General features: G+C 39.2%; 2 protein-coding genes across 2 annotated transcripts in view; one reads left to right on the top strand and one right to left on the bottom strand.

The window, feature by feature from the left end:
- Window positions 1-746: 746 nt before the first annotated feature.
- LOC139739716 (platelet-activating factor acetylhydrolase IB subunit alpha2-like) lies at window positions 747-11,803 on the bottom strand. Its single transcript, XM_071650325.1, has 4 exons — window positions 11,671-11,803; window positions 7,379-7,585; window positions 5,132-5,254; window positions 747-2,079 (listed from the first exon to the last, which is right to left on the bottom strand). The coding sequence occupies exons 1-4, from the start codon at window positions 11,740-11,742 to the stop codon at window positions 1,828-1,830; spliced, it is 654 nt and encodes a 217-aa protein (XP_071506426.1). The 5' UTR covers window positions 11,743-11,803; the 3' UTR covers window positions 747-1,827.
- A 12,289-nt stretch (window positions 11,804-24,092) lies between these two features.
- LOC139739663 (uncharacterized) overlaps window positions 24,093-27,711 on the top strand; it is a 65,191-nt gene continuing 61,572 nt past the window's right edge. Inside the window, exon 1 of the mRNA XM_071650276.1 lies at window positions 24,093-24,378. Coding sequence (XP_071506377.1) covers window positions 24,255-24,378 — 124 coding nt within the window. The 5' untranslated portion in view covers window positions 24,093-24,254. The remainder of the gene's footprint in view (window positions 24,379-27,711) is intronic.

Below are 27,711 nucleotides of genomic sequence, written 5' to 3'. Positions count from 1 at the left end.
ATAATGTATTGTGACAGAAACATCACATTACAAAGATTATTTTGGCAAGGTAGATGCAATGTCTCTGCTAATCAGTAAGTGCTACAAAGTTCAGCAATAAAAATAAATCAAAAATCTGTGAATTTCCAAGAGATCATCCCTTAAACTTGAAGGGAATACACTGTACCAGCCCAAAATAAACCTAAAACTAGACATACAAGCAAGCATTCATGATTCTTGATGTCAGGTACAGTACACATGTTTGGAATGGTGACTTACCAGCTTTCAAAATGACAAACAATATGACAAAAATATACAGTATCATAATTATGCTGTAATTGACTGGGTTGATATTGACTGCTGCATAAACATTTCTACTAGACTACAGCAGATACACTCTAGCAATCACAATCAATAGCTTTTGATCCCTTTTCATGCCTTTCACACATTCACAAAGTAAGCAGCGGTGATTTTACCACCATAATTCAAGGTTCTGCAGATAAATAAAGATAATTTCACAGACTTGTGGCTTACCATGCTCTAAAACTCTTGTTTCATGTTAAACCCTATAAAAGCACATTTCCTACACATATATTACACAAACCATACTATGAGTGACATCAAGACTAGCATACTGTACATGTGATGCATGACATGAACAAAATGAATACTATACAATAATACACTGTATGAGCAGTAGCAGTTGCTACATGATAGTATTCATACTGTACACACAATCATTGTGCTACAAATAGAGCCCAATCTAATGTGATTTTTGTTACAACTACAAACTGAAAATTTGACATCCTTGAGTTTCTCACAGGCCACAGTGAACTGCATGACTTCCAAACAAAAGTCATTCCTTGCAATATCAAGGAGATGTCTGTGATCTCCATCTATTAAAGAAGGTGCATATAACAGGTTTGAACGTTCTCAGTGACACCAAAGATTCACAAAGTTAATTGCTTGCCTTTCACTTGACATAAAACTGTGTCTTGGTTGCACACAAGCACATTTGGACCTTGCAAGGAAAGGGAAACACAGACATAATTCCATACTAAGTGTTTTGGCATTTTTACATATACAGTGTATTATTCTTTCAAAGGTATAGATCTCTATCCATTAAAGTACATGTACAATGTACCTTGGGAAAAGGGAAAATATGTCACTTTGCTATTTTTGACAATCAACACTTTCCAAAGCCATGGAATGATATTGCATTTTGCAAGTTATTTCAACACTCTACGATTAATCAATACAAAAAAAATCTTGAGTACATTGGAATGGAATACATTTACATACACATTGATGACTTCAATGCCACAAATTTCAAAACACAGCTCACTTTAAACACCTCCATATCTGAGAAATCCCATATAGCGTTTGCTGCTAATGACCCTTTAAACGCACATGCTAAGTACAAGGAAAGCTACATGTACACTGTATACTAATTGCATTATCACACTACACGACTCGCGTACTTTTTGACTGATAAGTCCCTCATACGAGTCTTGCTATCACAAAGAGAATGAAATCTATCAGTGTTTCTAACAATAAATGCTGTCTGTTGAAAGGGAGATGATAAAGTATTGTGGTCACTCTACCTTGACTTGACCATCAGAATCCACTGACCATGGCTGAAACACTAGCACACACAATACAGGGAGAGAGGTTATTGTGGTACTGGAATGTTTTGGTCTTGAACGCAGCGTCTCGCGACAGCGACACAAGAAATCACACGTGGCTACATTACACGCTAGAGAAAGCAAAGCTGCGCCGGTGGCAAGCTCAACACCAATCAAAGTCATGATTTCTTCTTTTGGGTCCGGTCATCCGCCAGCAAACCCTTCAATCCTTGTGTAGAAGCTCCCCTAGCCGGACGAACAACGGCTCGCACAGTTTGCGGTAGCCCTTGTTGGTCAGGTGCAGAAAGTCGTACATGTCGGACGGGTCAATGAGGCCGTCGGAGTGGACAAACTCTTTGGTGCTGTCTAGGAACTCCACCCTTCCCAGCTTTGGTAGGGACCCCCTGAGTGCGTCGTTGATTGCGGTCATCTTTTCCCGCAGCTTGTTTGGCTTCTGGCCCCTAGGGGGAATGCCCTGTATGATTGACACGGAAGAACACAGCAAAGCAGAACTACATTTTACACCAGTCACAGGAGTCTAACTGGAAGGCAGGTAAATATACATTTTCACGACAATCGCTTCGTGCTTTCAAACATGGCAGCACGGAACATGTGAGAAAAATGATAATATGAGTGGTTGCATGACAACAAAAGAAGAGAAAGCCACCAATGTGATTTGGAAGTAGTTTGGATTTTTCTTGCAATATGCATACAACGCGCAGACTCCTACTCACAATGCCAAGATTTAGAGGTGCAAGGCAAGTTGTGATTATAAGCACTTTACTCACAATGGCTGGCTGTGTCAAGATAACTAGCTTTGTTTGCACTGTATTCTAATGTGTCTTGTCAAGATCTCATCTTTAACCCGTCGAGGACGGGCTGATTTTGCTACAACATGCATTTCCCATGGACACTTGCCCCAGTATACTCAGGACTCATCTTCAACAGGTTAATATCCTCATTATTTCATTCCTCATAAATAAACATCCCCTCTCTTTTCGATAATTTCTTCAAAAGTATGCATCACTCAAGCCCTCTTATGCTGAAAGCATGATTTATTGGGGAAGATGCATAATAGTCCTTCTATAAGACACACTTTACAAAATATGAAGCCACATATTCATGGTCATGGTATACACAACAACTTTGCAACCCTCTTGTAACTTTGGGCATAATTGAACAAAGGCATACATGATGACATATGGTATCCCGGGGTACCAAATAAAAAAACAGCCATTTTCTTGAATTACTTATTTTTTTAAAAAGATTGTACCCTGGGTTGCCAAAAAGTAGAATTTATTTTGTTGCTGGAGCTACAAAATGTAGCACACGCTAGGCACTGCACTGCAGTCACTGCACGCTACTGCTAGCACAGCGTGCCATGCATGCGTAGTATAACATACAGTGGCATGGGAATGACTATGTACATGCACACACAGTGCATGCATTTCTCTGCGGCTGTCTTCGAGTGGACGTGAGGTGGCGCTACACAACGTGGTACCCTGGGTACTACGGTACCCTTGGGTAACGCGTGATGCATCATATGGTCCAGTGCTGTTCGAATGTGGTCAAAATTTCCCCTCTAAAGTCTGACGCTAAAAATGGTCTCATAGTCAACATTTTTGTTTGTTTGTTGCTGTTGTTTTATCTTGCTACCTTGTTTGGTGCCAGGCGATAACAATTACACAACCAACATGTGACCCCTTACAATGGTCAGCAACGAAAGCTACACTGTAGTAGGAGGCACTGTGGCATAGTAGAAATACTCCTGACTTCTAATTGTATGACCATAATTTGAATCATGTCCAGTGCTCATGTCTTTGGACAAGATGTTTTTACCCACCATGTCCCTCTTGACCCAAGTGTATAAATGGGTTCCTGGCAGAGCTAGGGTAAAAATGTGATGGCAGGGCCCTCTGGTAGAGCAGTGGTAACACTGAAGAGGCTACCCTGGTATAAAGAAGACTGCATTATTTTCATCATCATCATCGTCATTACCATAATAATAACAATAATGATAATAACTAGAGAAGCACTCTGAGAGCGCAGACCTCTGCCAAGCATGCAGCTCATTTCCACCACTGATCTTGTTCTTCCATACAGATATCAGTGATTTCCACCCATACGTACTTATAGCATTGTGTGCTGAAAGTAGCCCGATTTCCCAATATAGAAGCCTTTGTTACGTCATAAACCCTCAGCTGCACGGCGCGCCTCGCCCTAGCAGAAACTAGAGCAAGCACTTTCGTGCGCGCATGCAAACCTCAAATGCAGCCTGAATTCCCAAGTTCATTGATCCTACCTGCCAAAATATCAAAAATCCTTCATAAATTCCCAAAAAATTCTTGCATCACTACCAAAAGTTAATCATTTGTTACTTGTGTCATTCTCAACCTTTCCTGCAAGTTTCATCCAAATCCGTTTACTGCTTTTTGAGTTATTTTGCACACGGACAAACTAACTAACAAAAAACAAACGGTAATGAAAACGTAACCTCCTCCCTTGGTGGAGGTAATAATAATAATGATAATTATTATTATTATTACTATTATTATCATTATCATTATTATTATTATTATTATTATTATTATTATTATTATTATTATTATTATCATTACTATCATCATCATCATTGTATTATTATTGTTATTGTTGTAATTACTACTACTACTACTACAACTACTACTACTACTATTATTATTATAATCATCATCATCATCATCACCATCAGGGCAATTCCGCGGTTAGTAACGTTACATTTGAACAAATTCAGATATTTGTTTTTACTACTAAATTACCATTTATTCATTTCAAGTCAAAATTATGTCAAAAACATGTTCATCCTTCCCAGGTTTATGATACAGAAAAGAATGAATACAATCCATGAAATATTAGAATTGCTATGGCAGCTTAAAGGGCAGGTTAGTAACGTTACGAAAAAAGGACATGACAAAAAAATCAATGTCTTGTAACAAAATGTTTGCAAAAATTCAAGTTACTTCAAACAAAGTGTTGCATTAATTTTAATTATTGCATCATGACAAATGTTCACACAAAGTTTTTGAGCAGTTCGACCAATTATTTTTTAGCTAGACCCCCAAAAGCATGGTTAGTAACGTTACGGTTAGTAACGTTACATTTGTCCGGAGTAATTCCGCAGGTCATTTCACCCTTTTGTAATTGACAAAATGTCACATGACTTCTGGAGTATTTAAATGTATTCATCTTTTACCCATTAGCAAAACTTTGAGGAAAAAATTTCAAAGGAACCCACTGTAATTTGCATTTAAGTGAATTTCAGCATCCCCAGTCCCACATGTACATTTTAAATGATGGTTTTAGATCTCGCGAAATCAATAAATACGAAAAATAAAATCTACTGAATTTGAAAGACCTTAATGATTGGTGAACATCCATGGCATTAGTTGGTACCTAAATTAAAGAGTAAGATAAAGAGGCACATTTCTTTTATCCATGTCATGTCCACCTAACTGCGGAATTGCCCATCATCATCACAGGATACATACCAGTACAATAACATGAGCCTGGGGCTGTTTGGTGACGATGAGTTGAGCGACTGCCTCGATTCCTTTGGTGACTTCCTCCGCTGTGTGCCCATGGTTGTTGGTGCCTACCATGAGGACAACGACCTATTGGGAAAGCAATTTAAAAGTGATGAGGATCGATATATGAAATATTGACAGTGATTGTCAACAGGAAAGACACTCCTAGTGTAGAGATTTATTTTGAACCAAATTTATTTTCCCCGTGCTAATGCCCCAATCACATAGACATCCCAGATCACCCCGGACCACCCCGGATCTGATCCGGGGAGAGATCTGTGTTGACGCCGGGAGGCCAACACGGCAACTTTTGGAGGTCAAAAACATCCGGCGTCATCCGGGGATTGCCGTGTTGGCAGAGCAATCCGGATGGTCCGTGTGGCTGCCGTGTAGCTGCCGTGTTGATCCGTGTAGATGCCGTGTTTGTCCGTGTAGACGCCGCGCTCTTCCGGCCTTATCCGTGTAGCTGCCGTGTTGATACCGTGTGTACAGTCATACCAAAATCCCAGATCTCCCCGGACGTCCCCGGATCTCCCAGGATCACCGTGTAAATCCTTGAGCATCCGTGTTTGTATGTGACTGGGGCATTAGTAAACGCAGACTGATTCTATTTCTTCCTCTGCCATCCACTATGTCACACCTCTTTCACAGTATGGTAGACTCCACTCTCCTATATATCCACTAAGGCACATGAGCCATTATTAGAATTCCTTCCATTTCTCATGATTGGTTTTTCCTGTAATGAATATTTATCTGTGCAACCATCCTTGTCACAAATTTACATTATAGGAGTCATGAATAGTGATTCATCCTCTGTCGAGTCCTGTGTTGAGTCTCTTGAATATTCAGATCTTCTGCTAACTTATTTGCATAAAATGAATATTTATTGAATGGCAAGTGCCTGGACAAGAACCATACAATAAAATTGCTGGGAAGAACACTTCGCCAGCAGATCTCATCCAAGCAAGACCTGTGTGTCAGCTGTGTCCCAACTACCACTAAGTTGTACTGCCTCTAATAATATGTGAGCGAACCTGGAGACTAGTAAATAGCAGAGTACACCAACACATCTCCACCCCCATCCCCTCCCCCCAAAATACCAACGAAAATCAGATGACAATAAACAAAAGGGGAAAGACCAAGGAAAAGAAAGCAAGAGATAAGAAGAGAGAATGAACTCACATACAATGTACTCGACACCTCTATTAGAGTTGAAAAGGTACACTATACAACATAGGAAATTACATTGTTCAAATGTAAATTAAGGCCCAATGAACATACCAGTACATTGTACAAGCAGACATAGACAAAAGGGTAATTCCGTGAAGTTGGGGCACAAAGTGTGACATTTTAGTATAACTCAATACTAATTATGCTATACATATAATGTATTATATTGTTTATAGGCTTTACATTTGTATTGAGACCATACATTTTTCTGGAAATTTCGTGCCATTCAGACTCAATTTTGATGAAGTTAATAAAACCATATGTAACGGTGTCCTGTAGTATCGTGACGTGTCCATGTAGCATCGTGATAGTTAAAATCTGGTCCTAAAAGACAAATTAATGCAATTAGCTTGACCAAAATTTGATATAATATGCATAATTACTAGATTAGTCAGACAGCTAAATATCTGAACTCTCCTTTCCACAGTTTTACTTTTATAAGAAAATTACACAATGTGTCGCTACGCTACGCGGTGTCCACCAAATGTCACAAAAAAGGACACTGCATAGCATCGTGATACATTTTGTAATTTTCTTTTGAAATTAAAACAGTGTACAGGAAATTTGAGATATTTAGCTATCTCATTCATATCTTGTAAATATGCATATTGCATCAAATATGGTCAAGCTAATTGCCATAATTTGTCTCTTAGGACCAAATTTTAAAATATCACTATGCTACAGGACATTGATACATATCGTTTAATAACTTCATCAAAATTGAGTCTGAATGGCACAAAATTTCCAGGAAAATGTATGGCCTCAATGCAAATGTAACGCCTACAAACAATAAATGTATAGCATAATTAATATTAAGTTATGCTGAAATGTATTTTTTAAATATCACGATGCTACATGGACACTGCCCCAACTTCATGGAATTACCCAAAAGTGTATACACACAACAGGCACACAATTCTGTTTGAAAACAGGGTTTTATGCCATCTTTTGGCTGTGTATAGTCAACATACAGTACTGTACCTTTGGTTCAATATTTTCCAGCTCCCCGTTTTCCAACCGCCATAGTAGGTGGTGCGTGCAGTCGCCCCCGATGCCAAAGTTCAGGGAGTGAAACCCAACAAACATCTCCTGCCACACCTCATACTGCCCGAGCTGCTGGATCAGCGAGTCTCCAACAAAGAGAACATCTGGTTCCCTTTCTCTCGTGAGACTAACATGGTATTCATGCTATAAAAACAAAGAAAACAAAACAAAAACAAAACATGCACAAATGAAAAACCACCACACCAGACATAAGCATTTCAATTTTAATATACAACTGTTATATTCATTAAAGATTAATACTAAATAAGCATAATATAAGCAGTCAGTGTGCTCACCACCTTTACTAAATTATTTCAAGAGCTGGTATACTTTTGTTTGAGATGGGGATTCAGATCTTAACCCATTGAGCATTGTTTGATATCGCTACAACACGCATTTCCCATAGACACCTGCCTGAGTATACTCGGGACTCGTCCTCAACAGGTTAAAGGGACATTCGAGACAATTTTCATAATTTCACATTGTGTATTACATAAATCGACAACTCCATGTATAGATTTGTGGAATTTATTGTGGTTCTTGATCAGAGAAACAATACTTTGAAAAACCTTAAACAAAATACACCAGTTGAACGAGGATGATGACATAAGAGTTTCACATATTTCAGAAATGTAGCAGTGTAATTCCATTACAATACTGCTTGCTTGCGAGCTCACCTGTGAAAAATCTATGCATGCATTCTTCTTTTGTTCTGCATCCTTGAGCCCCAACTCATGCATTCTTATTCTAACGTGTATCTGCCATGTCATCATTCTTGTTCATTGCAATTTGTTCTAAATTTTGAAAAAATTCTTATTCTTCATCCCAATTATGACAAATTCTGAAACTCTGTCCTCAGTATAACTAATTTATAGTTATTCACATGTAAAAATCTGAAAATCATCCAGAAGTCTCCTTTAAAGTTTTGCAAGATGATCAGAAACCACTCTAATATGAAACATCAAAGAGCTTACAATTCCTAGAGGAATTCAAAGTTTATTTGATGAAAATTGGTTTTGAAATGGCCGGGATATCCAGAAACAATGGGGTCCTAGTACAAATGTAAATGGTAGGAACCACTTTTTACCAGGACCACTTTGTTGTACTTTATTAATATCTTTTATTAAAAAAAAAACACACAAAGTACAAAGGACTTTCGATTGAATTTAGTGTAGGATAAATCACAACAAAGAGTCTCGGTACCTTTGGACTTCGGCTGCCAGCTAGCGCTGCGTGTTGCCATACGATACTGCACCCACAACATGTAATTTGTAACTATATGCGAAGAGCATGCATGTTCTTTGCTGGCTGCTATCGACCTTGGAATTGGAATGAACCAAACCCAAGGCCTCGGGTTAGAAAGTAGAATCTTCTGCAAAAAGACTCGCAGTTAAAACCAAAGAGTATAAATGTAGAAGCTAGCGCTAAAATAAGAGGGGTTTCATATTCCCGCGATTTCGCATAGTACCCTCATGGGAGAAATACGGGCACTATTGTGCCATTAAAGGTAACAGACCGATAGAGGGCATTTATATTTATGTGATCATAATCAGTGCCATATCACTGGGCCCTCGTATTTCTGTCTCCCTTTCATTTTTCCCCTTTTTAGGGGGCATACAGGGGAAGAGATGTACTTAGGACCTCGTTTTGTCATACAGAAGCATCATTCCTGTCTAATCCTGAAATACAATTTGAAGAAATGTCATTTATTTTCCAATCTGCAGTCCCACAAAGTTTGAGCTAAAGTAGCCCAAACTACGTTTCGGGATGGAGAGAGAAAGAGCGTGTTTCTACTGAGAGCACCTCACATCCCTGGCATCGCCACGAATTTTGTCCAACGCAGCACCTCGTATTTTATGACCACTCGAGCTGTTTCTACTGAGCGATAAAATACCGAGGTGATGCAAAGGTGACGTGCAAATGCGGCGATTCCGGAAGTCAGGTATTTTTAAGTCACAGATTTGGGTCACGCGCGCACTGCCTGTTAATACGATCCGAACCCTGCCTGCTTTGCTACAACTGCGTCGGCTATTTTTTGATTAGCCATTTCTCTTCGTCTTCCCATCCAATATACCCCGAACTAACACACTGGTATCCTGCCACTGACTGATGAGAAATCTTTGGAGATAGAGGGTCCAGTTGAGATTTTCTCAAGGCTGCGACATACTAATGTGGTACTCTCGCGATTCGAGACAATATAAAATGAAATAACGCGGTGTAAAATCAAGTAAGTGATGAGGGCTTAGTAATGCAATAAGTTAGGCTGTTAATCACGCGAACAATAGGCGATGAATGCCACAATTCACATGTAACGTAACGTATAGGGCCTATAACACATACACAAGCGAGTTGGTACCAACAAAGCATGATGCGAACACGGTCGCTGTGTGTACACACGTATTTTGTACACATGTGTGCGATGAACCGATTGAAAAGCGCGGGGAGAAATTCTAGACGTCCGATACACCACGAATTTTGCTACCCGGTGTGTTTCTACTGAGAATCGTCCTTCGCGTCACCACGCATCGACCACCTCAATAGATGGACGACGGAGCACCTCGCATCAGCCGGCATCGGCCACTACCAGATCTGTTTCTACTGAGGAAAAATTCGAGGTGTCACCACGCATCGGCCGGTATCGGCCGGCATCGGCCGGTATCACCACACATCGGCTGGCATCACCTCGAATTTTCGTCGCTCAGTAGAAACACGCTCAAAGAGATAGACGGCGTTTTGTCAGCTCAAACACAAACTTTGAGGGACTACAGATTGAAAAGTAATAACATTACCGGAACTTCAATTCTTTTTTTTAATTTATCAACAGAAAATATACTTCTTGTGATATTTTGAGGTCTGAAACACAATTCTATCGCTGTGTGCCTCCTTAAAATGAAGAAAATGAAAAGAAGGCACAGTTCACTCCATAGGCTCACTTGTAATAAGAAGCTCGCATTACACTGTATTACTAAAATGGCTGCCATTGCGCTGAGCTCCATGTCAGTCCGGGAAACCCGCTCAGGAGGACCGCTCCCGCGTACGAGGACGGCCCCTCCTCATGAGGACCGCCCCCCGCCTCATGAGGACCGCCCCCATGCCTCATGAGGCCCGGAGGGAACGCCTCATGAGGCCCCCCTATTCATTTCTATTCATCTCACATCTGACGTATAAATTGTCGCAACTTTGCACGGTGATTTTTTGTTACACACACATGTCCACTATCCATGATGAAGAAGAAAAAATCCTGTTTTTTTTTTTCAAAAATCGAGTTTTGATCAACCGATGCAGAGCGCCCATTAACACACGTGCGTTTTAATGGGCGCTCTGCATCGGTTGATTAAAACTCGATTTTTGAAAAAAAAAAACAGATAGGATTTTTTCTTCTTTTCATCATGGATAGTGGACATGTGTGCATGTAACAAAAAATCACCGTGCAAAGTTGCGACAATTTATACGTCAGATGTGAGATGAATAGAAATGAATAGGGGGGCCTCATGATATGAGGCGTTCCCCCCGGGCCTCATGAGGCATGGGGGCGGTCCTCATGAGGCGGGGCAGTCCTCGTACGCGGGAGCGGTCCTCATGAGCGGGTTTCCCGGACTGATGTGGGGCTCCTCCATGGCTAACCCGGGCGCGGGGCGCTGCAACTACGTATTGGGGTCGCTGCTGCAGTACTCCATGGCGTACTACACCCGTTTGCGTGCGAAATCCCAAGAGCACGCCCTCTTGAGTCTTAGCGCTAGCTTGACACTCTTTGGTTAAAACAGCCCTCCTTTTCTCTCTCCAATGGTGCATCAACTGGCAGCAGCAAAAGCAATGCCCTTGAAAATATTTTGAGGTGTGTACAGTGTACAATTTGTAGGTCACTACTATAGCCAGTGACCACTAAATCCACCTTTTTTACAATAGCTCAACTTCAGCATTAGCTAGTGATTTAACGTTACACCAGAGTCAGAGACGTCTCTGGGAATGGTGGGATATCAATACGTTGTCGTTAAACCTGGCTGTAGTGTCTGGTCTCTGTCTTTTCAATCTATGCCTTGAACCTTGAACCATGCCTCTTCTAATATGGCCATAAACAAATGTTCCATAAATGTATTCGTATCTCACTTCTCAGTAAGGACAGGTTACTATCTGCAGCGCAGCCGCAGGGTACCAGTGCCTATGATTTCAAATGCTACGGCAAGTAGACTCCTTCTAGGCCTACTTCTTGCTACGGGAATAATAATTACCAGACTCATCCATCGACCATCTCCTTGAACGTCTTCGACAGGAGACGCTACATCGGCTGGAGGAGGATTCATTTTAGTCAAACCGAAAACGCAGGTGGAGAAAGTTCTTGACTAGTCAGTCTGTAGAGGCAACAGCTGGATCTATTGACTATGTTGAGGCTGCAGCAGATATACACGATAGGCTACGAGTGGTTATACACGGAGCTAGTTGCCCATAGACTGCAGGTTGCAAGTGTATGACTGTACTACAGTCAGGGAGGAGGATGTGACCTCCCTTGGTACAGTGCACTACGGTACGTGATCGGAACGTGTGGGTGAAAAATGTGGGTGAAAAACGAGAAGTGACATTACAGAAAATGTGACGATCGATGCATTGTACAGGCTCCGAAAATACTCAGTAAGACCTAGCGCGTCCTTATGAGTGATAACAAATGACTGGCAAGTCACATCCCACTGATTCCATGCAGGTTTGCAGTACATTGAACGTGGGCCTATATTATTTTTTTCAATTCAATTCAATTCAATAGAACATTTATTTCCAGATCAATTCGTGTAACAGCAGTAACAATTCAGTAATGACAAACTGGAGGTGACAACTCAGTAAGCACAGCTTGAAGTGAGTGCACCTTTAACATTTGAAAATGTAGTTGAATCTGATTGAAACATAGCTAAAAAGACATTTTTGTTTAAAATACACATATTTACAAGACGAAGTACAGATACACAAGAGACTAAAGCTAGGGATGCAGGAGGGAAAACAGATAGGAAGAAGGGGAAAAAAAGAGAAAGAAAAGAAAAGAGAAGAAAGAAAAAAATACATTAAGGAGAGGTAAAGAGAACCTAAAACACACACTTGTAATACTACCTAACAAACAAGGCAACATTGTACATATGTACATGTATTTCATTTTAGTATAATCAAGAGAAATTTAGCAGCCCTCACTATAAACTACCTTATATGGATGAATACAACTTTCTCTTGAGTCTTATCTTAAAACAATTTTGAGATGGTGCATTTCTTATGTCTTTAGATAAATTGTTCCATTTCTTGGGGCCCACAAAACGAATATTATGTTGGTAAGACATGGTTCTGGGTCTGGGCAAATGCATTAATGACGAGGAGCGTGTATTGTAATTATGCACATTCTGATTGATATCAAACAATTGAACAAAATGGTCAGGCATAAGTTTGTTGACACACTGATATACAAAAATACATTGCTGATAGGTGGTGATATTTTTCAAAGTAAGCAATTTTAGTTTTGAGTATAACGGGCCTGCTTTAGATTTCGGGTTCGCTCCATGTATAACTCTTACTATTTTATTTTGCTTTGAAGTCAATTTCTTTAGACTGGACTGAAAAGTACTTCCCCACACCATCATGTTGCAATAAGACAAATAGGGCAAAACAAGAGTGGAGTATAACATCCGTAATACATCAGTAGGTAACATGTAGCTTAGTCTGGATATAATACCAATGCTCTTTGATATTTTTCTCTGTCTCTTGTATATGAGGCTTCCATGTTAATTTTGAATCTAAAATAACACCAAGAAATTTAGTTTTCTCTACCCTGGGAATTTGAACATCATTCAATTCCACTTTAACAAAATCAGTGTCGTATGATTTGTTACGATTACTAAAAACAAAGTTACATTTGCGGGGGTTAACAGATAATCGATTTGCCTGAAACCATGTACACAATTTTGAAAGGCTACTATTTACTTGATCTTGCAAAGAAGGAAGATCCTTACCACTGAACAATATATTAGTGTCATCAGCATATAATAATTTATGTACGATGAGGTATCGGAATTAGAAACATTTCCAATGTCATTTATGTATAATATAAACAACGCCGTTACAGCGTGGTCCTAATAAAGACCCTTGTGGAACTCCACATAATATTTTCTTTAAGTCTGATATACAACTGTTATATTTTTTACATTGGTATCGATTGGAGAGGTAGCTTTTAAACCAATTGTATGCTACACCTCTAAAACCATAGTGCTTAAGTTTAGCTAACATAATATTATGATTAATTGTGTCAAAGGCCTTTGACAAGTCAACAAAAACACCAATAAGAAAGGAATTTTCCTCAAACGTATCAACAATCTTATTCGCAATGTCAGTTAGGGCCATGGAAGTTGAATAGTTGCTGCGAAAGGCGTACTGATAACTACCCACAATATTATTTTGATCAAGAAACTTAACAGCACGGTTGTAGACAATCCTTTCCAAAATTTTCGAAAAACAAGGAAGCACTGAAATTGGTCTGTAATTTGACAATTTACATTTGTCACCATTTTTAAACACAGGGGTTACACGAGCAATTTTCAATTTATCTGGAAAGACTCCTGATGATAAAAATAAATTGAATATATGACATAACGGTTTACTGATTTCTTTTATTGTATGTTTGATTATACGAGGACTGAAATCATCAATTCCAGAGGCAGTATTATTCCGAAAAGAGTTGACAATGCTACATATTTCTGCTTCAAATGTTGCATGAAAATAAATGGTATTCAAACAAGGGTTCACCAGATAACTCATAAAGTTAGAATTATTTTGTGGTATCAACTTATCAAGATTTGGACCAACCTGAGTAAAATATGAATTAACAGCATTTGCAATTTTGTGAGAGTCAGTAGTTAATTCACCATTACATTTCATTTGCATATCAGTAACACATTTACCACCTCTATTCAAAAGTGTATCTATAAGATTCCAAGTTGCTTTAATATTACTTATATATGCAACAAATTTCCTTTCAAAATATTGTTTCTTCACATTTCTTATTGTAGCATTCAGAGTATTCCTAAAACGTTTATACTTTAATTCATTAAAGTTGCTTGGTTTACGCATATATTTCTTATATAACAAATTTTTATATTTGATAGAACGTAAAATACTGTCAGTCATCCAGGGATTAAGCTTTCTTGCACACCGACTTTTTTTCTTTAGGGGAAAGTGTTTATTATATAACCCTGACAGAACAGACTCAAAATAATCATAAGCTTCGTTAACATTTTCCATAGTATACAAATTATCCCAACAGTGTGAACCAAGTTCAGTCCTGAAAGCGTCAATACTGTCTTTGTTTACAGTTCTCACATAAATATCACTTCTTGGTCTGTCACTTTTTATTTGATTTAGATCAGTTAGCTGGAAGACAGGTAAATGATCAGTAATATCACAATACAACAGTCCACTTTGAATAGGCTTATTGAACTGGTTGGTAATAATATTGTCCAACAGAGTAGTAGTGGCATTGGTAATGCGTGTAGGCCTCGTTATAAGAGGGAGACAATAGTTACTAAAAAGTGTGTTAACAAAATCAGTTATTTTGTAGTTATTTTTCCAGCTATTAGCAGGCGACCGCCAGTTTGGAATTTGATTTACAAAATAATATACACACAAACATTTAGGTCTTCCTTCCAAAAAATGAATAAGTAACTTGAAAGATCACAATATCCTACGCATGCAGTTCCATCCGGAAATTCGTGGTACTCGAGTATACAATAGATAATAATTTGACCCTAATCTTATTATACTCCCCTGCCCCCTCGCCCCCTCGCCCCGCAGATCCTGGCTATAAACGTTCCGCGGCTCCAGATATCGCCATTGTTCTTGAATTGAAATCGAATCAAAACTCAAAATATTTGAAGAGTTTGAATGTCAAAACATATAGGGCCTAAACGCCCATTTCAAAGTTTTTAAAGTAAGATCATTTTCAAATAGAGCAAAATTAGATTTTTTGCGCTCTTTACGTAACAAAAATAGTTTTTAAGGTATTAAAATCATCACATACATCTTGAATACTTTTTTCTTGTTATCAGCTGCCTTAATTGCTAATCTCAAATATCTCAAATTGATGAATGAATATCTGAAGAGTTTGTTTGCAAAAATCGACAAGTCCATATTTGCCAAATGGAGATATTTGCGATTTAAGGTCAAGAAAAATGAAAAAAAAAATAATAAGAAGATTTTTGCTTCTTTTGACCATAACTTTAAAAATATACCTGTACATGTATATGTAGTGACCAATATATCATTTAAAAGGTATTATTTTGCACTTTATGACAGAGATCGTACTTCAAAATCTTCAAAAATGGACTTATCGGTTTTTGCAAACAAACCCTTCATCTGTTTGTATACATAACTTCCCATTCCTTCCGAGACGATGATTTTAATTGCTGTTTTCCAACTCAGCAACTTATATAGGGAAGCACTCCGGGGGGGGGGGGGGGGGGGGGGTCTGGGCAATACCCCCTGCGCAATACCCCGCGGACCCTTCCCCTGACCCTAACCCTAACCCTAATCCTAATCCTGAACCTAATCCGTAAACCTATTACCCGAATAACTCTAATCTTTATACGTGATCACTAATCAGTATTTACTCTCTTAAAAAAAAATCGAGTGAAAATATTCACTCTTAAAAGAGTGAATACAAAAAAGAGTGAATTTAGAGTGAAATTGGAGTGAAATTGGAGTGAAAATGTTCATTTTCACTCATTTTGGAGTGACCTCAGGGATCACTCGAAGATTTTGGAGTGATCCCTGAGGTCACTCTAAAACGAGTGAAAATGAACATTTTCACTCAAAATTCACTCCAATTTCACTCTAAATTCAGTCTCTTTTTTTGGTATTCACTCTTTTAGGAGTGAATATTTTTACTCGATTTTTTTTTTAGAGAGTACCCGGGGATAATAATTGCCCTCGGTGGGTAATATTGCCCTGATATCCGCACCAGAGAAAGCCTGACATCTTGTATGCCTTAAGTGTATTTTGCTTGTTTTGTTTGTTTATCTGTTATCATGTATTGTCTTGCAAATGCCAGATAGATAATAATAATAATAATAATGATAATAATAATAATAATCATCATCATCATCATCATTATCATCATTTCCTCATGTTGATCATGGCCAGTATTTTGGTTACGTCCAGGAGACGCCTGACCATCCACGTCTCTCCTGACGGGTGAGAGACGGTTCATAGAACCAGACTCATATCCACCGTTAGATGAATTTTCTTTTACAATCTTGATATCCATCAATATTATCGAGTGAGACTGAAAAGGTACAGAAGAGAGATGTGAATGCCGTATGCAGGATATGCCGAGAAAGAGACGAGACAGTGCAACATTATAAAATCGTATGTGGCTGTAGTAAACTGGCCCCAAAAGAGTACGAAAGACGACATGGCAAACTGGCACATTCAAGTAGTTCACTGGGAACTTTGCAGAAAACATCAAATACCATGTGAGAGCAAATGGTATATGCATGAACCACAGAAAGTTTCTGAAAATGACCAAGTTAAAATCCTGTGGGATTTCGATGTTCAAACTGACAATACATAGCATAGGCGTCCGGATATCATCGTCGTAGAAAGGGCTCGACAGATGTGCACTATCGTTGATGTCGCGGTACCGCCGGAGACAGCAGAATAGCCGAGAAGGAGAAAGAAAAGATAGTAAAGTACCAGGACCTTGCCCAGAGAACTTCGCCGCCTGTGGAATATGAAAACGAAGGTGATCCCGGCCTATTGTCGTTGGAGCACTCGGAACAACGTCAAAGCTGCAGCTGCGACGGCACTTGGACGATGTGGGTGCGTGTGCCTGATCGAGTGCAAACGCTCCAAAAAGCAGCATTGCTGGGGACGGCGCGAATCCTAAAAGAAAAGTTCACAAACTGCTATCAAACCTGCAGATACACAAGGCCACTGGCCCAGATGGTCTACAAGCAAGGCTTCTGAAGGAACTTGCGAGGAAACTCACGCCTATCTTCACTGTCCTCTTTCAGGCATCAGTCAACCAAGTCATCATTCCTGATGATTGGAAAAAGGCAGACGTATAGTTCCTGTCTTCAAGAAGGGGGAGAGATATAAGGCAGAGAACTACAGATCCATCTCACTGACATCCATCGTAATATTTTTTTTTTATGTAAGATCTTAGAACACATTGTGTGCAGCAGCATTCTTGACCACCTCGATGACCATAACATCCTAAGTGATGCCAAGCATGGCTTCCGTAAGAAACGCTCATGCACGTCTCAACTCCATACTTGCTGTACAAGACCTTGCAAGAGGTATTGAGGATGGTGAACAACTTGATGTTATTCTCTTAGACCTGTCAAAAGCATCTGAGAAGGTTCCCCATGGTAGGCTGATGTACAAGGTCAACTTCTATGGAATCAGAGGAAGCACCTACACTTGGATCCAAAGTCTGCTCAGTAATCGTTCCCAGAGGGTTCTGCTTGAAGGAGTGGCATCACATACAACACCGTCCTCTCAGGCAGGGATGCCAAGTTCAAAAAAAAATTATGAGTGAGATTTTCATGACTCGGCATCTCGGCATACGACTGTGGGCGCGAGCGAGGGTGTGGGAGGGGTCCCCCCCCCCCCCCTGTGGCCTCCCACGGTAGGGAGCTTTTTCAATTTTTAGCTCTTAATGGTGCGACCAGGTGCATACTAAGTGATTATTTTTTACTTATGTTAAAAGACAAAAGGGAAATATACTTTCAATTGCAACTATCACTTTAATCTTTTGAGCTCATACTATTATAGGCCCAAGTTGCAGACTTCGCCCGATGCATGAGAAAAATGGGTGTCATGCGTGAGATCGTGAGATGGCCCCCGAAATGCTTGAGTCTCACGCAGAATGCGTGAGACTTGGTAGCTCTGCTCAGGGGTCCCTAAAGGGAGTGTGGTCGGTCCTCTCCTCTTCCTCCTCTTCATATCAATGACCTCCCCGAGTATGTCTCTGCAGAGACCACACGGTGCGACTCTTTGCGGATGACTGCATCGTGTATAGGAAGGTCAAGACGGAGGAAGATACTGAACAACTGCGGAGGGGTCTGGATGCACTCCAAGTGTGGGAAACAGACTGGCTCATGAAATTTCACCCTCAGAAATGCCAAGTCATGCATGTTACCAACAAGAGGAGGTGATCAAGAGTTCAACACCTTACTGCATACATGGAATACCATTGACAGAAACTGAAAAGGCAAAATTATACCTTGGTCTCAATCTCCAGGGTAATCTCAAATGGAACAAACATGTGGATGTCACTACAAAGTCTGCTACCTCAACACGCAGCTTCCTTCAGAGAAACATTAGAGAGTGCCCCCTGAAGACAAAAAGTGCTCTGCTACAAAACACTTGTCCTCCCACTTCTAGAATATGCTGCCGTGGTGTGGGACCCATTTACCCTGAAGAATATCATGAAATTGGAAATGGTGCAACGCCGCTACGTTGGCTTTGCTGTAGGAGATTTTAGCCGCACAAGCAGCGTAACTGACATTTTGAAGCAACTTCAGTGGGCCACTCTTCAGGAGAGAAGGGCTCAGCAGAGAGTGTGCATGGTATACTCCATAATCCACAGGCTGATCGACATTCCGCATGAACACTTCATACCAGCCACTGGACCATCCACGAGGGAATCCAAACAAATTTCAAATCCCGTATGCGAGAACCCAAACATATCAGAAGGCATTCTTTCCTGACGCAATTAAACTGTGGAACTCTTTACCACGAAGTATTTATAAGTAGAAGCACCCTCTACAGATCTTCAAACAGGGGGTGCTACAGATTAGGCTTCGTTAAGGCTCTTCTGTCTTTTTTAACTGCACATATAGACTCTGTAGTGATCTTTTTACTCGCACTTTTCATCTGGGCACTTGACAAGCACAAGTACGATAATACGCCAACGGTGGTCTGTACTTTTATACTGGAAGAAGAAGAAGAAGAAGAAGAAGAAGAAGAAGAAGAAGAAGAAGTCTATGGTTCCAGGATGGAACTTGACGTGATATTGATCTCAAAGAGATATCTTGTGACGATAGAGACAATGATAATAATAATAATAATAATAATAATAATAATAATAATAATGATAATGATGATGATGATGATAATAATAATAATAATAACAACAACAATGATAATGATAATAATAATAATAATAATAATAATAATAATAATAATAATAATACATTTATCCCTGTAAATGCGACCTTTTCGAGATCACCCATGTGGAATTTTGACGGGGTCCTTGCTAGTGAGATCAATGAAGTCTGCAGCGATGATTTTAGTATAGAGAAGGCATCGTATCACTGAAAAAGCCTGCGATACAAGTTCGCTTTTTAGCAGCCCCCCCCCCCCCCCAATTTTCATTCCCACTAAGTCCTAAATGAAACAAGATTATATTAATTATGTTACAAGATTTTTTACGTTTGTATTACCTTTAGTATATTCATTGGAAATGAAAAAAAAAAACTCGAATTAATGAAATGAAAATCGGACCACCAGTAATGATACTGTTCAAAGATTATCAATTATGATGCAGCGGAAGGCTACTGCAGTCTGTTTGTGACGTCATGAAAAGTAATGCAGAAGGATGTAAAAAAAAAGAGAAATCAACATAATTGAAAGAGCTTCTTTCATTTTCACAAGGCTGGGGAACATGGGGATTATGTCGTTGCATCGCACGCATACAGAAGAAAACAAACACGGAAACGCACCTTGACACAAAAACACACACACGCACACACGCACGCACACACCGATACATACACGCCGGCACGCGCGCGCGCACACACACACACACACACACACACAGACACAAGGAACAACCCCCCCCCCCAAAAAAAAAAAAAAAAAAAAAAAAAGCGCCCCACAAGTTGATTTCCGGTTAGGCGAGGAATAATACATCATTGTAATCAACAGTATCAGATTTCGATTGTATAGGTACATTTCAGATTGAAAAAAAAAAATAGTCCACTCTTTTAAATAGCTGCAAAATAACGGAGCTTGGCAGGATTTGAAATCAATTAGGTCTATTAAGATTCTACTCAGACTTCAAACGTTAATCATGAAAGCTTTTTTCCCCTGTATGACTTTATTTTCTTTTCGGGTTTTTTTTTCCCGCTACTTTTTAGTTCTACGCCGGTGAAGTATAGGTTTTACAATGATGTATGCATTCCACCTCCCTGCATTGACACCCCTTCTGAAAAACAAAAGTCATTAAAAGCTGCTCAGTCAGCCTCTTTAACATGTTTTAAGTTAAGTCAAGCAATCATGCATAGCATAATTATGTTTGACGGTTACGATTTAACTCTAATTTATTGCATATAGTAATTATGATTTTTTTAAAAAAATCTTACTTTGTTGGGTTTATAATACAAAACTAAGAAACGCTCATTCTCGAGTGCGCGTTTGAAAAAAAAAAATGTCATTCTGATATATAATAATGATTATAATATGGTAAGATTTAATCCACTTTCATTTTCGAGTCAACGTACAGAAGAGTTTGTTCGCAAAAACCGATAAGTCCATATTTGCCAAATGAAGATATTTGCGATTAAAGGTCAAGAAAAATAAAGAGAATAGTAAGAAAATTGTTGCTTCTTTTGACCATAACTTCAAAAATGTATAGTGACCAATACATCATTTAAAAGGTATTATTTTGTATTTCATGACAGAGACCGTACTTCAAAATCCTCAAAATTTGACTTATCGCTTTTCGCAAACAAACTCTTCGTATTATAAGACCGACGATGTGAGTTTAAAAAATAGAATACACAGACAAACAAAAGCTAGCAAACAAACAAACAAACAAACAAACGAACAAATACTAGTAAACACAGATTTGAACTACGAAAGAGAGACACGTGTATACCCAACAATGTAAAAAAAAAGATAATGATAATTATTGTGTGATAACTCACTTGCCTTGGTTGACATACATGTATGCATGACAATGTAAGTACATACTACTCAGTCTATTTTCATGTTTTTATGAAACCACAGCGACGACCACTGGTGCTGAGTAAGGTATGAAGGAAAAAGGAAAAGGTCATCATTCTGTCACCCGACTCATAATGTGCACGCGCCCTCTATTGTTTTAAATGTGGATTTTGTTTTGCGTGAACTCATGGAGTGTATTTCTCCCATTCAGTGTCGAAAGGTATGCAAAAACATATGATATGTGAATTTTATTTTGACTTGTATGCTAAGTGCATGGTATATTAGCGAATTCTTCATGATAGGACCCTTCAACACTACATGAAATTGTTTATTGTCATATCATGTAACACAACTAGGGTTATGTGCTAGGCGTTGCTATATAACGTGTTACTGACTAAAACGATTTTGACATAGCAGACACATTGACATCCAGTGGCGGATCCAGAGGGGGCGCAAGAGCTGCGCACGCCCCCTTTATTACTCATTAAAAACAAAAGAAATAAAAAGAAAAAAAAATGAAATGAAACCCGGAAGTGGCACCAAAAATAATAGTTACGCCCCCCCCCTTACAGAATTCCTGGATCCGCCCCTGCATGGATATCGGTGTTTGTACATCATGTGAGATTTACTACACTGTATTACATAATGTACGTCTGCGTCTACATGCGAATTTATTCTGAAGCAACATATTAATAGCTTTTTATTCTCACAGCGAATTGATAACCCTAATAAGAGAGATACTATAACAATACTCTTTTTTTAAATGATAGAATAAGCATGACCTGAAACGAATCTTGATACAGGATTAGAAATGCCCCAGAATTTTAGGATTATGCTATGGCCACATGCCATCAAGGAATATAGGTTCTATAGCCCGATCCCATTCCGGCATTATTTTCTAGTCCTGTATGAGTTATCATTAGTTTTAGACCTAAATATTTATATTGTGGTCATGGTGGTAAATCGTTTTCTTTGTATTGCAACAAAAATTAATTATCAGTATAGTAGGCCCGTCTCACCCAACATTCGTCGGTCTATCAAATAGCTTATGTATAATATATTGTGCAGATTTTTATGACGAGGATAATGAATGCAATGATACCGAATAGGCCCTGCATTTATATGCTATCAGATATACACAAGCAGTACTATTTTGATAAATAGGTCAAGAGACTCCACAACAATAAAAGCAATAGGACCTATACTCCTACATTTCAACATTTTTTTTTTTTTCATACAGCAATCGGACATCAAAATGATCATAATAATATTACATGTAATATCAGATATAGTAAGCGAGTGATTGTTGTAACCTATGTCTATCAATGATATCGCCGTCGGCCTAATCTCCATTATTATTGTTATTATCATTATTATCATTCACGGTATAGCAATCTTAGTTTATATAATATAGAAGAGTTTTATTGCAAAAAGCGCTAACTCCATTGCATTCTTGTTAAGTTGAGGTATTTGTGATTAAAGCTGCTAAAAAAGGATATCTTTAATCATAACTTCTAGAATATTCCCTGTTAAGTGTGGTATATTGGAAAGGTTTAATTTTGCTCTATCTGATGATGTACTTACTTTGAAATGTTTAAAAATGGCTCACTTAGCTCATTTTGCAATAAAACTCTTCACATATCATATTATGAAGTATATAAACATAAAATTATTTATGCTCAAGCTGGCTGTTACGTGCTGGTTTTCATAGGCCCTAAATACTCTAACATAGGGCAGTTAGGCCTTCTGCAATGACTGCTATTGTTAATAGATAATACAGGCATATAAAATATAAATCTATAAAATCGCCAGAATAGTGGGCTAGAGAGGAAATTGAAATAAAGAAGAATAATAAATCGAATGCACGAAATAATTATCCCACGCCCTTTTGTTTTGTTTGAGGCAACAAAACGGTAAAACGACACGCCACATGCCCACGTATATTATTGATATTATCTTTATAACAAAGAATAGATCGTATATTTCAAGGAGGTAACAATTGAGGGGAAAAAATGATTCACTTTGGTTAACCGCAGATAACTCGCCAAAAATACTAGTTGAGCCTACTTATACGCCTGCCTAAATAACCCCTGTCTGCTATACATCAGGTTGAGGGATAAAAACCACCAACTTTGTTAGATAGCATGACTCGCTCTGCTATTGTTTAGAAACTTTTTAGCTGAATTCTCGTTGATCTTAACAAATCTATGCTACTTGTAAACCGAAAGCAAAACCGTTTATGCCACGCATCTTTGTATTTTTTTCCCTGCTGAATCTAATTTCGTAGTTTTGTTAAAAAACAAAGTGTGCTCATTGTCCGAAATCGAGCAATCAATATCCTAGACGAGTAAACTTAGGCTCATCCAAAGAGATCTTTGGGCTCATCTTATCTTACATGTACAAACAACCTAAGTTCCGTGAAGGTGATTGTTCGCTAGTACCACTGTAGCTGCTGCCTATGTGCCCCAGCACAGTGTTCGCATGAGTCACCCAGTGGAGTCACCACGCAAGTGAAAATAGGCATTTCCGTTCAAACCATCGATGAAACCCACGGAATTAGGTTGTTAATAATATCGCGGATCGATCTAGGCTATCGTGCGTACGGTTCGATTCACACACTCAACACTGTTTGTGAAATTGTACATATAGACTCGACTGCCGCCTGGCTTCGCTCAGCTCACACACATTTTCTATGCGGATATCTGAAGTACATGGTGTAAACAACATGGAGCACCGCAACTACATGCATGCAGAGTGAATATTTCCGGGTTGAAAAAGTTTCGATCTTCTAAATAAGAACTGCTCAGATGGATTTCCGATTCATGAGACGAGACATTTTATGAATATGTCTATCAAGGGAATGGAACGTTTTGCTGGATTTGTTGTAATTATCTCGTCCATTTCGATTTGCTGCGCGCGGTCTCTTGTGGAGACGAATGGACGGGGACTCGACTTTCCACAGGGTAAGTTCTCTACCACTTTACTACAGTGTTACCAGTGTCTAGCTGTAATACAGCTCTCGGCCTGGGCCTCGGCCACAACGTGTAAACCGGTGACAGGTGTACTAACTGCTGTTACACTCTCTCGGTCCGTTGCCGTTGCGAACATCACCAGCATCACAGCATCACTCAGCATGGACCAGGATTTCTTACTGTGCCTCTCTTCATACTCTTCGATCTTCTTCTTCTTCTTCTTCTATTCTGTGAGAGTGACCACAAATGGCACAATCAACTTGCTGATCATTCTCTGTCACTTTCGGGGAGGTCTGAGTTATGCGAGTCTTCAAAGGGTTCAAGCAAGCAGTTGCAGAAATAATCTAAATCATCATCCATTGATCCAATTCTAAATCAATAACTACAGACAGCAAATTTACATGATATCGATACATGTAGCCTTGTTGACTACCCGGTATTGATATTATTAGTAGAGGACGTAGTCAATAAACTGACAAGTCCATAAATAATAGTAACAGTAAATTTAATAAGAACAATAACTAGAAAGCACTCTAGGTAAGTCTGAGAGCGCAGACGTCCGCCAAGCAACTACTTTCCACCGATGATCTTGCTCTTCCATAGACAGGGCTCGACACTAACGGTGGCCTGGTGACCCGGGGCCACCAAAAATGAAAGTCGGGCCACCAAATTTCAAAAAAAGGCAAATTTGGTGGCCCACCTCGGGCCACCAAAATTTTTTGAAAAGTATGTCGATAGATTCGTAACTTTTTGCGCCGGAAATTAGCAGTTAAATTTGTTCAAAGGATTGATGAAAAGGACTGAATGAATGCCTGAGAGTGAGTGTTGCAAGTTTGTTGAAGTTTATTTATGAGTACCGTAGTTATGGGTAAACTCGGCCTAGCGGGTAAAGTCGGCCGCCAGCGCGCACAGTACATAAAATTGTACTGTGCGCGCTGGCGGCCGACTTTACCCGCTAGGCCGAGTTTACCCATAACTACGGTAGATATGTCCAACTTCTAATTCTTGCAATCATAAATCTAAAATATTTGACTCATAAAAAAAAAGGATTATAATGTTTTTTATTGTTGTTTTTTTCGGGACACCAAATTTTTCTCTCGGGCCACCCAAAATTTGAAATTTAAGATTTTGGTGGCCCCATCGGGCCACCAAACAAAAAAGTTAGTGTCGAGCCATGCCATAGAGATCAGTGATTTCCAACCATACGTAACAATAGAGCCACACTAGTTTCTATGCATGCTGAAAAATCGCCTGATTCAGATTTCCCAATATCATATAGAAGCCTTTGTTATGTCATACATGTAAACCCTCAGCTGCATGGTCCACCTTGCCCTAGTAGAAACTAGAGCACACACTTTAGTGCGCGTATGAAAACCTAAAAAAGGCACAGCTTTATGAACTCCCGATTTCATTGACTCTACGGCCTACCTGCCAAAATATCAAAAATCCTTCCTGAAATCCATAAAAATTTCCGAATCACTACCAAAATTTTAAATCATTTGTTCCTTGTGTCATTCTCAACCTTCCCTGCAAGTTTCATCCAAATCTGTGGACAACTTTTTGAGCTATTTTGAACATGGACAAACTTACTAACAGCTAGAAACAAACCAACAGTACGGTATTGAAAACATCGCCTCCTCCCTTGGCGGAGGAGGTAATAATGAAAAATGAGTGCTCTATTCATAAGACACCCTGGGCTAAAAAAAAAAATCAGCAAACAAAACGTAAGATCAAATGTCAATAATGACTACATGTACAAAAAGTATCTCCTTGCTCAGCTGGTGCTACGACTTTCTAAGGTCAAACCAAAACCATGTATTGCAATAGATCTGGGCATGGGTGCATGGCAAGCATATAGCCTGTACAGTACGTCACATCAATATCACTCAGGTTTCACATTTAACTATAAATTATACACAACCCAGTCGCTGAAAAACGTGACAGGGCTGTCTGTACCAGGATGGTGCACAACAACAAAGCGAACACAAAGCAAACATGCCAATCACGTTGAGTTTTGATGATTGACATCATTTTTGTCACTTCAAACTCCTAACAATTTTCATTAATTTCTCTTCCTGTCTGTGTTTGTGTCGATATTGACATAAATTACAACTTACTGAAAACAAAGATTGTACAGTACATGTATGCAGCGTGTGCAACGGTACATTGTACATCGGGAGTTCACGTGATCGGAACTGCACTTTAGTGTACCCCGATCACGTGAACTCCTGATTATTCAAAATGGTTGTCAGTGAAAAACGATGTACTGTTCGCACACGCGGCATATAATATTCATTTTCGGTGTAGTTGTAAATTGTGTAAGACATGTCAATATCGATAACATAGACATGAAAAGTCCCCTTGTCTAAATAATGAAGATTGCCTTAATTGAGTTTAAGATGACAAAATTGTATCAAAACTCAACTTGATCGGCATGTTTGCTTTGTGTTCACTTTGTTGGTGTGCCCCATCCTGGTACCAGCCCTGTCACGTTTTTACAGCGACTGGGCTGTGTAGCTACAAAACGTGTACACTGTACAAGCCAAGAATATGATAGTCCATACTTTTCAGAAAAATTACATTTTACGTAAAGTGTATTTTACATCTCTGAATATTTTCTTCATTATAGTTGTTCATTAGAAGTGCAGGGATGTCACAGATTTTCACAGTCTTCTCATCCAGTGATGGCTGCACTAAAAGTTCAAAAATTTATCTGTATCTATTGAATGGATTGTCAAATTTTCGTTAAAAATTCACTGATCAAATGTGTTCTCCTAACCCATTGAGGACAGTTTGATTCTGCTATAAACACGCATTTCCCATTAAGACAACTGCCCGAGTTTTCACTTTGTACTCGGGACTCGTCCTCAACGGGCTAATTGCATTGCTCAGTATTCACTCAGTCCACATGTTTGAGTACAATGTACATCATTCCCCTTTAGATAGGGCAATAGCAGAAGAGGCTTTTTAGTTGAAATGAATTCATGCTTTCGAGGTTCCCGGTTCAAGACACTTGAACCGAATGTCACTTGAATTCTTTGCTCTGAACCTCCACAGACAGGGTCCAGCAAAAAGTCTGTACAATTGTACAGCCAGCTCTTCTATGACTGGGTACCTGGGAATGCTTTGTTAGTAGAGCAATGTACAGCGTAGCAAGAATGCTATCAAACAATAGGCCACTGTAAGGCTCTGTCATCACTGTGAATTTTGTTTGTTTTAATAGTACTATACAGTCTGTAGTTCAATGTCTAGGAGTGTGTACATGTACAGCTATACATTATCTCTGTGGGCTGGTTGATTTTTTTAAAATTTTTATTGTGTTCA

This window comes from Diadema antillarum, unplaced genomic scaffold (genome assembly GCF_040938485.1).
Source record: "Diadema antillarum isolate AM-2024a unplaced genomic scaffold, OU_Dant_1.0 seq00000810_RagTag, whole genome shotgun sequence".
Lineage (NCBI taxonomy): Eukaryota > Metazoa > Echinodermata > Echinoidea > Diadematoida > Diadematidae > Diadema > Diadema antillarum.
Note: the sequence above shows the minus strand (reverse complement) of the source record. Positions and strands in the feature narration are given on the sequence as shown.